The following is a 16,784-nucleotide window of genomic DNA, read 5'->3' as shown; positions in this document are numbered from 1 at the left end:
TGAGACACATAGAAGAGAATAAGGGTGTTGAGACAACTAAAATTCAGTTGCATTGTAGTAGAAGGAATCTCCATTTGCCATAATTATCTGTAGGTTATATGCTCCATTGGTGTTGGTGGGAGACATGTTGTTTGTACACACTCTGCTCTCCACCAGCCTGGCTTTCTCCTGCTGAGCCTCCTTCAACATCTTCTCCATCTCCTCGATCCTCAGGGCCTCAAGCCCACTGCCACTACATGGAGAAAGAGAGATGTTATGTTACTACTACACAGGGAGGGGGGGGTGAATCTCAAATTAGATGTTTACTACAGTACTGCACTGGGAATGAGAAGTAAATAAAAACATGACTCCAAATCCAACATTCTACAAACAACAAAGCTCCAAAGCAGAACCAGTTACCAGAGTAGCACTCCTCTGTGGATAACATTCAAGAAGCTTTTGTACAACACTATGGAACTGCTATTATATCTGCCTCAGTTATATATGAAACAGTTTCTACTGTAGTATCTTCCCCGGGGGAACTCCATAAACAACTCAAACAGGTGAGGTTCTCCTTGCCTACCGCTTGAGTGGGTTGGCATAGCAACAAGCTAGAGTGAAACTTGTTGTCAAGGGAACAGACGTGTAACAAAACATGTTGTCAGGGGAACAAAAGTGAACACAGTGACCCCTCATCGTCAGGGACACAGAGAGGGCAGATTTGAGTGTTCCCATGGAAACAGACTGAGTTGCCGTGGTATCCCCGTCTCTCCCCTTCTCGTCTCTCACCTTTCTGGAGAACAGGCAGAGTTGTTGCCGGTGGAGACGGAGGTCTCGACGCTGTCAGAGCTCTCCAGGCTGAGGGTGTCATACTGCGGGTCCCCTGAGGGGGGTGTCTGGTGGTGCAGGATGGAGTGGTGGACCATGGGAGAAGGGCCTGTGGGAGGAGGTGAAAACAGGACAGTGAAATGGTTATCTAATGTCTGCAGCGCAAGCACCACCCAGTGGTACTGAGATGTCATAGCAGGCCATTGTTTAGACCTGACAGAGGCCAGGATATTTGTAAAAATGTCAACAGTGAAGAGGCTACTCTAGGATGCTGGCCTTCAAGGCAGAGTTCCTCTGTCCAGTGTTTGTGTTCTTTTGCCCATCTTAATATTTTATTTTTATTGGCCAGTCTCTTTGCAACTCTGCCTAGAAGGCCAGCATCCTGTGGGCTTGAGTCGCCTCTTTACTGTTGACGTTGAGACTGTTGTTTTGCGGGAACTATTTAATGAAGCTGCCAGTTGAGGAATTGTGAGGTGTCTGTTTCTCAAACTAGACACTATAATGTACTTGTCCTCTTGCTCAGTTGTGCACCGGGGCTTCCCACTCCTCTTTCTATTCTGATTAGAGAGAGTTTGCGCTGTTCTGTGAAGGGAGTAGTACACAGCATTGTACGTGAACTTCAGTTTCTACGCAGTTCCTCACATGGAATAGCCTTCATTTCTCAGAACAAGTATAAACTGATGAGTTTCAGAAAAAAGTTATTTATTTCTGGCCATTTTGAGCCTGTAATCGAACTCACAAATGCTGATGCTCCAGATACTCAACTAGTCTAAAGAAGGACAGTTTTATTGCTTCTTTAATCAGAACAAAAGTTTTCAGCTCTGCTAACATAATTCCAAAAGGGTATTCTAATGATCAATTACCCTTTTAAAATAATAAACTTGGATTAGCACAACATGCCATTGTAACACAGGAGTGATGGATGCTGATAATGGGCCTCTGTACGCCTATGTAGATATTCCATAACAAATCAGCCGTTTCCAGCTACAGTAGTTATTTACAACATTAACAATGTCTACACTGTATTTCTGATCAATTTGATGTTATTTTAATGGACTAAAATTTGCTCTTCTTTCAAAAACAAGGACATTTCTAAGTGAACACAAACTTTTGAACGGTAGTGTATATAAAATAATTAAAAAATTAAATAATATATAATAGTAAAAACATTACATTTCACAACACATTAAGTGTGTGCCCTCAGACCACTACTCGATTACCACAAATCTACAACACAAAATCCATGTGGACGTGTTTGTATAATGCATATGTTATCGTGTGTGCATGCGTGTGTCTGTGACTGTCTCTTCACAGTCCCCGTTAATTCCATAAGGTATATTTTTACTTGTTTAAAAAAAAAATCTTATTCTACTGCTTACATCAATTACCTGATGTGGAATAGAGTTCCATGTAGTCTTGGCTCTATGTAGTACTGTGCACCTCCCATAGTCTGTTCTGGACTTGGGGACTGTGAATAGACCTTTGGTGGCATGTATTGTGGGGTATGCATGGGTGTCTGAGCTGTGTGCTAGTGGTTTAAACAGACAGCTTGATGCATTCAACATGTCAATACTTCTCACAGATACAAGTAGTGATGAAGTCAATCTCTCCTCTACTTTGAGCCAGGAGAGATTGACAATTGTAATTTTCCTAAATCCCTCTTTGTGGCACCTGACCACATGACTGGACAGTAGTCCAGGTGCGACAAAACTACGGCGTGTAGGACCTGCCTTGTTGATAGCATTGTTAAGAAGGCAGAGCAGTCCTTTATTATGGACAAACTTGTCCACATCTTAGCTACAGTTGCATCAATATGTTTTGACCATGACAATGTACAATCCAGGGTTACACTCAACTTGCAAAATGTCCACATTATTAATTACAAGTTTTAGTTGAGGTTTAGGGTTTAGTGAATGATTTGTCCCAAATACAATGATTTTCATTTTTTTTATATATATTTAAGACTAACTTATTTCTAGCCACCCATTCTGAAACTGACTGCAGCTCTTTGTTAAGTGTTGCAGTGATTTCACTTACTGTGGTAACTGATGTGTATTGTGTTGAATCAGATGGAGTACAATAAATAATCTGCTTCTTTTCAGATTTGCAACAGTGCATTAAGCTATTACTTTGCTTTATTTTAATTAAGGTCTGGAACATTGTCAAGAGCACCTACACATGCCAAACATCTGGGCAACTCTGAAACAACTATCTGTAAAGGACATATTAACAGCAGCGTCAGCTGAGAAAGCATGAAATACTCAGACAGATATTTAGCAGAGGAAATATTTACATCTATATCATTCTTCTATCTACAGTGCATTGGATGCAGCATTAAGCTAGAATGCTAACGCTCAATGATATACAGTGCAATCGGAATGTATTCAGACCCCTTGAATTTTTCTACATTTTGTTACGTTATAGCCTTATTCTAAAATGTATTAAATTGTTGTTTTTCCTCATCAATCGACACACAATACCACATACTGACAAAGCAAAATGTGCCTTTTACTGAGGAGTGGCTTCCGTCTGGCCACTCTACCATAAAGGCCTGATTGGTGGAGTGCTGCAGAGATGGGAGAACCTTCCAGAAGGACAATCATCTCCACAGAGGAACTCTGGAGCTCTGTCAGAGTGATCATCAGGTTCTTGGTCACCTCCCTGACCAAGGGTCTTCTCCCCGATTGTTCAGTTTGGCCGGTCGGCCAGCTATTGAGAGTATTGGTGGTTCCAAACTTCTTCAATTTTAGAATGATGAAGGCCACTCTGTTCTTGGGGACCTTCAATGCTGCAGAAATGTTTTGGTACCCGTCCCCAGACCTGTGCCTGGATGTACAATCCTGTCTCGGAACTCTACAGACAATTCCTTCGACCTCATGGCTTGGTTTTTGTCCTGACATGGACTGTCAACTGTGGGAACTTATAGAGAGAGATGTGTGCCTTTCCAAATCATCTCCAATCAATTGAATTTACCACAGGTGGACTCCAATCCAGTTGTAGAAACATCGCAAGGATGATCAATGGAAACAGGATGCACCTGAGCTCAATTTTGAGTCTCATAGCAAAGGGTGTAAATAAGGTATTTCTGTTTTTTATTGTTATTACATATGCAAGAATTTCTAAAATCCTGTTTTCACTTTGTCGTTATGTGGTATTGTGTGTAGATTAATGAGGGGGAAAAATGTATTTAATAGATTTTATAATAAGTCTGTAACGTAACAAAATGTGGAAAAATTAAAGTGGTCTGAATACTTTCTGAATGCACTGTATGGCTCTGTTGATGCCATATCATTGATCCAGACATTTTGGAGGGCTATATTTTCGCATCATAGTCATAGCTGGTCTGAATTCTGTGGTATAGGCTCGAATACAAAAAAAAACATACATTTTTTCTAGCGCATAGGCGCCACGAGGAAGAAAATACCCACTACCTGTTGGACTGTCTACAACTGGGGAAGGTTCAGAGTTAGGTGGGAGGGACTCTGTGAAACCACAATGTAAGAACAATTTAAGTGAAGAACAACGGCACCCTTTTAAGTGCAGCATTCTACTATATGAGGCATTTTATCTGGTTTTGCATTTATTTTACTTAAACTTTATTTCAACAGGGAGTCATATTGAGACCCAGGTCTCTTACAAATGAATCCTGCTGTATACATGCAATTCATCAAACAATTTCCCAACAGTTTCCCCCTACAGTTGATCTTTTCTCCAACAACATCATAGTTTTGGTTCTAGTCTCAGAGGTACGGTAACGTCCATGGTCTTTTGGCTATGAGGGAATTATACTGTAGAAGTGGGAGAAGCAGTGATGTGTACTAGTAAACTCAACAAAAAAAGAAACGTCCTCTCACTGTCAACTGCGTTTATTTTCAGCAAACGTAACGTGTAAAAATTTGTATGAACATAACAAGATTCAAAAACTGAGACATAAACTGAATAAGTTCCACAGACATCTGACTAACAGAAATTGAATAATGTGTCCCTGTACAAAGGGGGGTCAAAATCAAAAGTAACAGTCAGTATCCGGTGTGGCCACCAGCTGCATTAAGTACTGCAGTGCATCTCTTCCTCATGGACTGCACCAGATTTGCCACTTCTTGCTGTGAGATGTTACCCCACTTTTCCACCAAGGCACCTGCAAGTTCCAGGACATTTCTGGGGGGAATGGCCCTATCCCTCAACCTCCGATCTAACAGGTCCCAGACGTGCTCAATGGGATTGAGATCCGGGCTCTTCGCTGGCCATGGCTGAACACTGACATTCCTGTCTTGCGGGAAATCACGCAGAGAACGAGCAGTATGGCTGGTGGCATTGTCATGCTGGAGGGTCATGTCAAGATGAGCCTGCAGGAAGGGTACCACATGAGGGAGAATGATGTCTTCCCTGTAACGCACAACGTTGAGATTGCCTGCAATGACAACAAGCTCAGTCCGATGATGCTGTGACACACCGCCCCAGACCATGACGGACCCTCCACCTCCAAATCGATCCCGCTCCAGAGTACAGGCCTCGGTGTAACGCTCATTCCTTTAACGATAAACGGGATTCCAACCATCACCCCTGGTGAGACAAAACCGTGACTCGTCAGTGAAGAGCACTTTTTGCCAGTCCTGTCTGGTCCAGCAACGGTGGGTTTGTGCCCATAGGCAACATTGCTGCCGATGGTGTCTGGTGAGGACCTGCCTACAACAGGCCTACAGCCCTCAGTCCAGCCTCTCTCAACCTATTGCGGACAGTCTGAGCACTGATGGAGGGATTGTGCGTTCCTGATGTAACTCGGCAGTTGTTGTTGCCATCCTGTACCTGTCCCGCAGATGTGATGTTCAGACGTACCGATCTTGTGCAGGTATTGTTACACGTGGTCTGCCACTGCGAGGACGATCAGCTGTCCGTCCTGTCTCCCTGTAGCACTGTCTTAGGCTTCTCACAGTACGGACATTGCAATTTATTAGCCTGGCCACATCTGCAGTCCTCATGTCTCCTTGCAGCATGCCTAAGGCACGTTCACGCAAATGAGCAGGAACCCTGGGCATCTTTCTTTTGGTGTTTTTCAGAGTCAGTAGAAAGGCCTCTTTAGTATCCTAAGTTTTCACAACTGTGACCTTAATTTCCTACCGTCTGTAAGCTGTTAGTGTCTTAACGACCGTTCCACAGGTGCATGTTCATTAATTGTTTATGGTTCATTGAACAAGCATGGGAAACAGTGTTTAAACCCTTTACAATAAAGATCTTTGAAAGACAGGTCCTGAAAAAGGGATGTTTATTTTTTTGCTGAGTTTAGATGGAACCAGACAGGGGAAAGGGAGGGGCTCTGTTACCTTTGCTCTGCAGTGACAGCTGTCTCCTGGTGTCCATCACCATGTCTGGAGGGCCTGATGCCGACAGCTCCCTGGACACCAGCTGGAGACCCTGGGAGGGGACAGAGAGAGTTGGGAGTTATGAAGAGGTATTACATATACATGTAGAATATAATAGAGAATATCAGAATATAATATGGATTAGAATATAATAAAAGAGAAGGGAAGAGCATAGAGTAGAATAAAATAGTTCCTACCACCATGATCTATGGGTAGAGGATGTATAAGAGAGTCCCTTACCTTGATGGGTGTGCTTCGGCCCAGTGTAACCCCATTGGACTGTGGAGGGCTGGCAGTACCATTGACACTACTTGAGCGTGATGCTGTCTGACCTACATCACCATCTGGTTTTGACCGGTACACCTGAAGACAAAACCAGAGGAGTCAAACAAGTCAGTTAGACAGGTGACCAGAAGAGGTCTCCATGACACAACCGGAGACCAAGATGACTGATGTCAACAATAACCAACACTGGCCAGCAACCCAACCCTGATCAAAATGCCAAACATAATATCAGGGAATGAAATAAAGAATAGAACAAATAGCGTAGTAGATTAAAGCAAAGAGAGGCGAGAGGTTTACCTGGCTAGGTCTGCGTGAGGAGTGAGACTTAGCAGGGAGAGGGGGAGGGCATGACTGGTGGTGGGGCTCGCCTGCTGACATTATGTCCTGGTACCAGCGCTCTAAGTTAAGGGCCGGGTTGTGAGGTCTAATCCACTCAGGCTGGCTCTGAGGGGGGTGGTGGTGCAGAGAGTCCAGGCAGAGGAGAGCAAAGAAGGAGAGCAACAGAGACAGGATGAGAAGCATAAAAGAGGTAGGAGGCAGGAAAAATAAGAAGTAATAGAACGGAAATTCCTTGATATGAGTAATATAAAGCTGATGGCGAATACTTTCTTTTACCCAGACAGTAATAGAAACCATCCATAACATAGTGAATAAAGTAAAGTTATTTCAGAACATTCTATGCGCAGAAAGGTTGGTCCATTCACCAAAAACTAAATTCTAACCACACTATATGAAAAAGGAGAAAGCTCAGTTTATCTATACCAAATCCCAAGATAACTTCATCCACAATACATTTTATTCCATATCTTCATAAACCATATAAACGTGGTCTACGTGTGACAGTCTGAAAGGTAAGAGGGGTTTAAAGCCAGGAGGGATGCACACACCTCAACTGAGATAGTGGGGGAGGTGTCACATGGAGTTGTGTGGCAGGAGAAGGCAGCATCAGCGAGCGCAAGCTGGAATGACTGGATAGAAAGTGCGGGGGAGGGGCCAAGTTTCTGCATCCCCAACATCTGGCTTAACTGACTAACTGTGACGTATTCCTTTACAAAGATAATCAACACACAAATGCGCACAGACACAAACACAAGGCAAAGGTTGTAGATATTGGGAGAGAGCAGAGAGAGGTAGGAATGTTAACCAAGGGTATATGTCCAAGAAAGCCAACAGAAACAGAGGGAATAATAGAAAGTAGGTGGTATATTCTACCTCGCCGGGCAGAGCTGCTGCAGCAACAGTGAGAGAGAGGCAGTGAGGAGCAGGGGAGGTAGAGTAGGTCGGGAGAGGACCACCGCTCCCATACATCTTATAGACATCAGCGAGCCTGAGGTACTCCTGCATCAACACCAACACCCACAACACAAGCACACACAAGTTGAAATAAGGGATATATTGTATACCTAAAGACAAAATACCCTTACATTCCCATAATTTTTATTTTATTTTTACATTTTAGTTATTTAGCAGACGCTCTTACCCAGAGCTACTAACAGTAGGGAATGCATACATGTTTGTACTCCCCCCCCCCCCCCCCACACACACACTTTTCTATTGCTATCCTTGTGGGGACCAAATAATTGATTCCCCCCTATTTCCCTAACGCATAACCCTGAATCTAACCTTAACGTTAACCTTTAACCTAACCATAACCCAAACTCTAACCCTAACCTTAATTCTAACCCTAACCCTAATTGTAACCCCAACCCCTAAGCCTAAAATTGCATTTTTCCTTGTGGGACTGGCAAAATGTCCAAAATATCCCTTGTTTTACTATCCTTGTGAGGACTTCTTGTACCCACAAGGATAGTTAAACAAACACACACACACACACACACACACACACACAGATTCAGAGATTCCCACACACATGCACGAGTTCCTAAAATTAATTTTGTATTTGATCATTATCACACAAAAAATAACTCACCTCAAACTACAGTACAGGTACTCATCACAAAGGGTAAAGGTAAGCCAGCCAAGCCACAAAAAAACAAACAGACACTTGGTCCAAACACACTGGATCCAAAGTCACAAATTGAGACAACCCCAACACAAACGATACAAATGTAGATGCAGAAACATTCAGGCACAGGCCACCTTGTCATAAGACACACCTACAGACTAATACAAAGAAGGGATTATTTTTCAAGCTTCTCAAAAACACATATTGGGGCGGCAGGTAGCCTAGTGGTTAGAGCGTTGGACTAGTAACCGAAAGGTTGCAAGATCAAATCCCCAAGCTGACAAGGTAAAAATCTGTCGTTCTGCCCCTGAAAAAGGCAGTTAACCCACTGTTCCTAGACCGTCATTGAAAATAAGAATTTGTTCTTAATTGACTTGCCTTGTTAAATAAAGGTGAAATATTCCTCTCATGTCCATTTCTATTAGTGGACACAAGACAAATGCAGAGCAAGCCAGGTAGGATACATCCCCAAAGGAAGGGGGATTGTGGGTAGTGTAGTCAGGCTGCATTATGGGTAGTTTAGTCAGTCCACATGCGTCAGTGTGTTTACCTCCTGTGGCCTGGTGGGACAGAGGTCAGGGGAGGGGGTGTATGATGAGGAAGAAGAGAAGGAGGCAGGAGGAGGGCAGGGAGGATGTGGAGGAGGGACAACCTCCCCCTGTACCAGGTCAGGTTCGCTAATATGCAGCACTGGTACTTCCTGTTTTCAGTAAAAGTTTTCAGTCAAACGTGTACTCAAATGTCTATGGTTTAACCTGTTACCCTACTATTGTAAATACACTGTAAACAACACATACTAACCCTAATGACTATCCTCTATTCATTACAGCAACACAGCAGTAGAAAAGCCTTCACCTATATAATTTAGACTAGAGTCCAGCTTGACAAACATAGCTGATCACCTCTCAGTAAGAGAGGCCAGCTCAGTGATGTCAGCAATTTACACTAACAAGAGTCCTCAGCATCTCTGAGGTACTGCGGCCTCACTTGTGGGTTGTTTTTATAGATCCCATGACTCTCTAGGAAACAGTGACAGTTGCTGCTGAGTGGACTATTTATTTATGTGTTTATTTATTTGCACACAAGAAAATGTAAATCAATATAAAGAGAGCTTTAAAGGCAAACAAAAAGAGCATGTGCCGAAGAGGTTAAAAAAACTGAGGCTTGTAAAGCACCTCCCCCTTTCAAATGATTCTAAAACAAAAACAAACAAAAAAGTATCTAGATTTTTAAGCCTAAGAAACGAATAATTAAATAATTTAAATACTATCTGGACAAATCAAGATGAATTCAATTGATTGTGTTCCTCCTTCTCACCTCTTTCATGGTGCTGCAGGGCTTGGGGAAGCTCCGTCCTCCTGTCAGAGTGTGGTATCTCTTCTCCAGAGTGGACAGCCTGTCCTTCTCTTTATGAAGCAGCTGCAGGGCCAGGGTCCTGTCTTTAGCCATCCTCTCACAGTCCTGAGCTGCCTGCACCCCTAACTGGTTGGCCTGCACCTCCAGAGCAGCCATCTTCTCCTAAAGAACAAGGTGCACTTCGCTTTACATCCCATCTTACAATGCAAGCTCAAATTATTTTTTAATTACATACTTTTTCCATGATGGTATGACTATTATCGCTCTCACACTATTGTCCCAACCTGAACCATACTGAACTAGTTTTGATATTTTATTTTCTCATTGTCCTTTCCAGTACGGTATTAGCAACTGTGGTGGATGCTTAAAAACCTCTTAAGAATCGTACCCTTTTTAAAAACAAATGGCCTAAAATGACACCCAAATCTAACTGCCTGTAGCTCAGGACCTGAAGCAAAGGATATGCATATTCCTGGTACCATTTGAAAGGAAACACTTTGAAGTTTGTGGAAATGTGAAATTAATGTAGGAGAATATAACACATTAGATCTAGTAAAAGAAAATACCAACAAAAAAACATGCGTTTTCTATATATTTTTTGTTCCATCATCTTTGAAATGCAAGAGAAATGCCATAATATAATATTGCTGTTTAGCCGCAATTTAGATGTTGGCCAATAGATGGCCAACATCTAAATTGTGTGCAGTTTCAGATTGATCCAGTGAAGCATTGCAATACTGGACAATATTATGTCTGCCCAATATGCCGAATTGGTCAATTGATACATTTTCAAGTACATAACTATAGAGAACATACAACAATGATATGGTATGCTATGGTAATAAACTATTTAAGTTTACACACTCCCAGGAATGTCATACATGATGGATCATTAGCTTAAACACTAACTTTCACACATCTAGATGGCCAGGCGGGGTGGGTGTGGAGACAGAGAAAGCAGGGGTTCAAACTGTGGAACCCAGTTCCTACATTTTAATATAAAAATGGATTTTATATTAAAAAAACATGCATCTCTGGGACCTTCAGGATGACAAATCAGAGCAAGATTACTGAATATAAGTACATTATTTACCTTCAGAGGTGAATGTATCATGCCAGTTGCCATGATAAGTTTGTTGTTGTTGTGCACTCTCTTCAAACAATAGTATGGTATTTTTTCACTGTAATAGCTACTGAAATTGGACAGTGCCGTTAGATTAACAGGAATTTAAGCGTTCTGCCCATATAAGACATGTCTGTGTCCTGGAAAGTTTGTTGTTACTTACAATGTCATGCTAATCACATTAGCGCAACTATCCCAGTATAGGGACACCAATCCCGTAGAGGCTAACAACTAACCAGGCCAGCGTATTACAGTTCAGCTCAGCTCAGCTCAGCTCAGTAGTGTGAAAAAGGTTCATCATGACCAATATGGTGTAGACTACTGTGTAGCAGTGTGTCCTGTTCTACCTTTCTCTTGGCCACGCTGCGGTGGTACTCGGCCCTTTCCAGGAGCAGCTGTCTGCTGAGCGTCTCCTTCTCTTCCTCCAGACCGCTCTCTCTCTCCAGTTGACGGAACTCCAAGTCCTCAAACTGCTTGGTCCCCACCTCAAGCGCATCTGCCTCCTACAGGTAGACAGATGGACCGACAGACAGATCAAATCAAATGTTATTTGTCACATACACATATTTAGCAGATGTTATTGCGGGTGTAGCGAAATGCTTGTGTTCCTAGCTCCAACAGCGCAGTATCTAACAAAAAGAGCTGCGATGTCTGTCGGTGCCATCTTGCATCTTGCCAGAGACACAGACAGACGGACAGACAAGAGGCAAGACAGACACACAGACAGGTCACACCAATTCAAAATGGAGAGGTCTAATTCACTGACAAATAGGAGTAATAACAGCATGAAAACATGTTCTCTGATTTTTTAAAATCCTATAGCATGCAGCTAGTTATTTCATTAGTAAAGTACATTTTTATATGGTATTGCAACATACATAGCAGAAAGGGCACAGTATACTTCTAGGCTACTTCACAATCGTTTTTTAAAATAAAACAAGCACATGCAAAGCGATACAACTTCCAAAGTCCTGAATGAAGTCCAGTGTCCAAATGTCCTTTCATTCACAGCTTTGATATGCTTGCTCTTTTCCAAGGCAATACATTTAAGCAGTTGCTGGGTACTTTCTGGGTCCCTTTGATATCTTAAGTAGCAATTGAGCACCAATATTGCATTTAAAAGCCTGTTATGTTCAATGAAGTGCCATTTAATATAGACCACATGTAAAATTATATAAACTTGTTCCAAGATTCAACATTTTGGCATGTCCCTCTGTGTACCCTCTGTGACTTCTAGGAAATTGATTGATTTAATGAATTGATTTAATGTTTCAATATGGTGAAATATTCATTAAAAAAAAAATCTAAAGAAACATTAAACATCTAATAGTAAAATCATAGTGGTTTTGGTTCTGCTCTTTTTGTCCATTTTCTGGTGTTTTTTGGTGGAAAACTGAATGGGTCAACGCAAAAACTAGTTTTTTATTAAGTTGAACACATGCCCTTTCTGACAGAATGTTAAAATTATGTGAATTAAAACGCCTTCTTTTCATGAAGTTACACTACCCAAAATGGACTCATTTCGTGGAAAGGCCCAGCTCTATTTGTTGAGGATGGGTGATGTTTTGTAAGGGGTTCTGACAGTATGACTGTATGATGTGTTATGATTGTATCTGCTGTTCTTCAGGTGTTTCTGTCTGATTGTAGCCCATGGTTTGTTATGACTCTGGAGTCTGTTCTGTTTTGAGGCAGCTAGTTCTAGTATTCAAGTTCTAGTGTTCTACAGTTTTCTAGTTGTAGTATTCTAATTCTAGTGGTCAAGTTCTAGTGTTAAATTTCTAGTGTTAAAGTTCGAGGGCTCTATTTTAACAAACCTATCGCAATGGTAAATCTTAGCGCTGGAGGTAGTGTTATAGGTTCAGGGGGCTGTCAGAAATATTTTAGATATCTTCAGAACCGGAATTATGGGAGTAGTAGCTGGCAGTGGCGCGAAAGGGCTGGTTTTTTTATGAATAAACAAGTTGTGGGTGAGTTGAGGCTTGGCCCCTCAATGACCAATCAAAACGTGCTCCATGGCTAAATAAGTAGCTGCTTCAAGTTGTGTATTTACTGTATTTCATGTATTGCTTTGTCATCAACTCCAATTAAAATGTTAGTCCCATTATAGCCTAGTTCGTTAAATAGCCTGCCCATATTTGCAAAATATGTTGAACATGTTTTCAGTCCCCATTGTTCTAATTGCATTGCTTCAATATGGAAATACATTGTTAAACATAGATTATAACATTTGCACTGATATAGTGGCTAGGTCTACTGTACATTGCAGTCTGACATGCCAAACATACTCAATAAGCAAGATTAAATTCACTAGGCTATTGATAAAGCCTAAAAAGACAATGTATAATTAAAAAAAATAAAAAAATAACTTGTTTTAAATAGGCTATGTCTAAATACAGTTACAGGCACCATAACTGCTCCCCATGGGTGTATAATACAGACAAGGCAACTGGATAAAGAGAAAGGCAAATATAGTGTTTTATAGCCATCATGGAACCATCTTACAGATCATATTTGCTCTTCTCCAGAAATAGCAGATGAAATTGCATTGTATTTCAGCCATAAACCCATAGACAGTGAATCGTTCTAATAAGTTTGGTTGTTAAAACCTCTTAGAGCGGAGATCCCGTTAGCGGGATAAAGTTCGACAACATCCGGTGAAATCGGAGCGCGCCAAATTCAAAATACAAAATCGTAATATTAAACATTCATGACAATAAAAGTGTCATACATGATTCTTTAGCTTAGAATCTTGGTAATCGAACTGCGTTGTCAGATTTCAAAAAGGCTTCACGGCGAAAGCATAGCATTCGATTGACTGAGGACAGCGCCCCACAACAACATCCTTTTCACACCAGCACAGGCGACACAAAATCACAAAATAGCGATAAAATAAATCACTTACTTTGACTTACTTACTTTCCCTCTGTTTGCAATCCCAAGGGTCCCAGCTACACAATGAATGGTCGTTTTGTTCGATAAAGTCCTTCTTTATATCCCAAAAACGCTGTTTAGTTGGCGCCATTGAATTCAATAATCCAGTCCTTCAACATGCATACAAAAGATTCCAAAAAGATACCAGCAATTTTTGTCCAAACGAGTCAAACAAGGTTTTTAATTATTCCTCAGGTTGTCTAATATCTAAATTAACGATAATATTTCAGACGGAGATGTTCAATAGATGTTCAATAGCAAAGGAAAAGAAAAGAACAAAGAGTGCGCCCACGTTCACGCGCGCAAAAGACTACATTTGCCCTAGCGCTCAACTTGGAACGACTACAAACACTTCTTCATTTAAAAAAAAAAAACAAGCCTAAAACCTTGTATAAAGACTGTTGACATCTAGTGGAAGCCATAGTAACTGCAATCTGGGAGGTGGAAATTAGAATCTTTCAATAGCATTGCATTGGAAGTCATTGTGAGCTCCAAAACAAACAATTCCGGATCAATTTTCCTCTGGTTTTCACCTGCTATATCAGTATTGTTATACTCACTGACATTATTGTAACAGTTTTAAAAACTTCAGAGTGTTTGCTTTCCAATTCTATCAATTATATGCATATCCTAGCTTCTGGGCTTGAGTAACAGGCAGTTTACTTTGGGCACGTCAGACAGGCGGAAATTCAGGAAACTAGCCTTACTCGCAGAGAGGTTAAAGAAATTAAACAAAAAACAATCAATCTGTTTTAAAAACAAAAACAATATTTCTAAATAGGATAGGGTCAGGCTCCTGTCAGTTGTATCCTTGCAGATATGCAAGCCAGATTGTCACAGAAAACTGTCGTTGATATAACATTATAGGATGACTGAATAGGGGCGTGTCTTTGGTAATCGGACGAGGGGCACTCTTTGAAAACACTAATTTGGCGTGTGCTAACATTTGTCCTATTTCACACATGTACAAGTGTGCATGTAATGTATACGCATGTGTATGTTGGAAATGTTGTTTGCGTATCCAACATTCCCTCAGATACTCTCGGAGAATGGGGTCACGGCAAGAGTCTGCCATTATCAACGGCTGTCCTGGAACAATAAGGGTTAAGTGACTCACTCACGGGCACAGCGACACATTTTCCACAATGTCTGCTCTGGGATTCAAACTAGTGACTTTTCTGTTGCTGGCCCAATGCTCTAACCACTAGGCTACCTGCTGCCCTAAATGGGGATGGATAGCCTACTTGAACAAGCAAATGCAGGTATGTGAATTGTGAATAATGAGGGCAAAAACTTTTCAAGGCACTCTAAGTACAGTCGTGGCCAAAAGTTTTGAGAATGACACAAATATTAATTTTCACAAAGTCTGCTGCCTCAGTTTGTATGATGGCAATTTGCATATACTCCAGAATGTTATGAAGAGTGATCAGATGAATTGCAATTAATTGCAAAGTCCCTCTTTGTCATGCAAAAAACATTTCCACATTTCTACATTTCAGCCTTGCCATAAAAGGACTAGATGACATCATGTCAGTGATTCGCTCGTTAACACAGGTGTGAGTGTTGTCATGACATTGGCCTGGGGGTAGGTTTATGACAGTCATAAATACCTCTTCACCCCTTTTTCCCCTCTCTACCCTACTGATGTTACATTTGCAAAACCCTTGGTTAACATAGAGATTCAGAAGGTGGGGGGAAATTAACTATATTCTGGTAATCCGACCAATTGAACATATGCGGTGGTAATTAATGAATATGGTGTCAGTTCGGTGGTCATCGGAGACATTCTCATCAATGATAAGATAACATAAACTCTACAGTGGAAAGTCTACACATCAGAGTTATCGGATTCACATGGAATTGTTGTTCAATTTAAATGTTTGAATATGAAATTATTCGTGATGGGGTGAATTGTGATTTTAGCTTCTAAACTGTGAGATTTGGGTTTTAATAAGGTAGGGCTCTGCTCAATCAGTGGCTGTGAAGGGACATGGGCTATAAAACTTTTCAAACACAACCTCCTCTCCCTTGCTATATAAAGCCTTGACGACAATGTAACCTGCTGTTCCGAGGATGTGAGGACAACGGTCCGATGTCAGAATGGTTCAGATAATAACTACAGAACGAAGCCAACATCAGCGTGAGCTTTGGTTGCAAATGGTATGAACTTTGAACTCTTATTCACTACAGAAGGGATACCTCCTAGCCGTTGAGTTAGCAACAGCAGATGCAAACGAGGGATAGGAAGGAACAGACAGAGTATCCCGTCTACCACACAACGAAGTTACTACAACGTATCCAATTGACCAGCAGAGACATTCTTCAAAGGACAAAGGACTCGGTTGGGCAACACGGCCTTCCATCTACCACCAACCTACCGAAGCGCAGCTCAGAGTAAATATTTATTGCATTTTCCTTTTCCAAATGGGCGGTAATTTAGAATGAATAAGATACTGTATTTACGATAGCACAGCTTCTCCCTGTGTCCCTCAGTCTTCCCGCTCTTTCACTCAAACCCAGCCCCTTTTCTTTTGTGTAACAAGCTGTCATATCTGTTCTGCCCGCTAGGGCCGTTTTCCTTTATGACGTCATTTGTAATCAAGTTATGATTTAATTATGTGTATGTGTGATTAGTTATGTATTTAGTACATAAACAATTAAACCCTATTTTGTATCGCTGATTCAACTTGTTAGCCAGGGTTCGTGCAGATAACCAAGAATTTACAACTTTCAGATGAGACTGAATTAAGATGACGATTAATATTGATTGCTATTGATGTCAAATATTACTAGGTCTTTAAGAGTTTATTCGGAAGATAACAGCTCTATAAATGTTCTTTCGTGGTGCCCCGACTCTCTAGTTAATTACATTTACATGATTAGCTCAATCAGGTAATATTAATTACGGATAAATTATTTTATAGAATAGCATGTCATATCACTTAATCCTGCATAG

General features: G+C 41.3%; 1 protein-coding gene across 9 annotated transcripts in view; it reads right to left on the bottom strand.

Annotated features, from left to right (window-relative positions):
- phldb1a (pleckstrin homology-like domain, family B, member 1a) overlaps positions 1–16,784 on the bottom strand; it is an 80,392-nt gene that overhangs the window by 9,371 nt on the left and 54,237 nt on the right. For 4 of the 9 annotated variants that reach the window (XM_065023456.1, XM_065023455.1, XM_065023457.1 and 1 more), the window contains 10 exons: positions 11,245–11,400; positions 9,736–9,936; positions 8,969–9,118; positions 7,665–7,790; positions 7,340–7,498; positions 6,750–6,896; positions 6,408–6,530; positions 6,129–6,219; positions 769–916; positions 79–232 (listed from right to left, as the gene is read on the bottom strand). In XM_065023456.1, coding sequence (XP_064879528.1) covers positions 79–232; positions 769–916; positions 6,129–6,219; positions 6,408–6,530; positions 6,750–6,896; positions 7,340–7,498; positions 7,665–7,790; positions 8,969–9,118; positions 9,736–9,936; positions 11,245–11,400 — 1,455 coding nt within the window. The remainder of the gene's footprint in view (positions 1–78; positions 233–768; positions 917–6,128; positions 6,220–6,407; positions 6,531–6,749; positions 6,897–7,339; positions 7,499–7,664; positions 7,791–8,968; positions 9,119–9,735; positions 9,937–11,244; positions 11,401–16,784) is intronic. The other 5 variants (XM_065023462.1, XM_065023463.1, XM_029670054.2 and 2 more) reach the window with 4 other exon arrangements.

Source organism: Oncorhynchus nerka, linkage group LG10 (assembly GCF_034236695.1).
Source record: "Oncorhynchus nerka isolate Pitt River linkage group LG10, Oner_Uvic_2.0, whole genome shotgun sequence".
Lineage (NCBI taxonomy): Eukaryota > Metazoa > Chordata > Actinopteri > Salmoniformes > Salmonidae > Oncorhynchus > Oncorhynchus nerka.
Note: the sequence above shows the minus strand (reverse complement) of the source record. Positions and strands in the feature narration are given on the sequence as shown.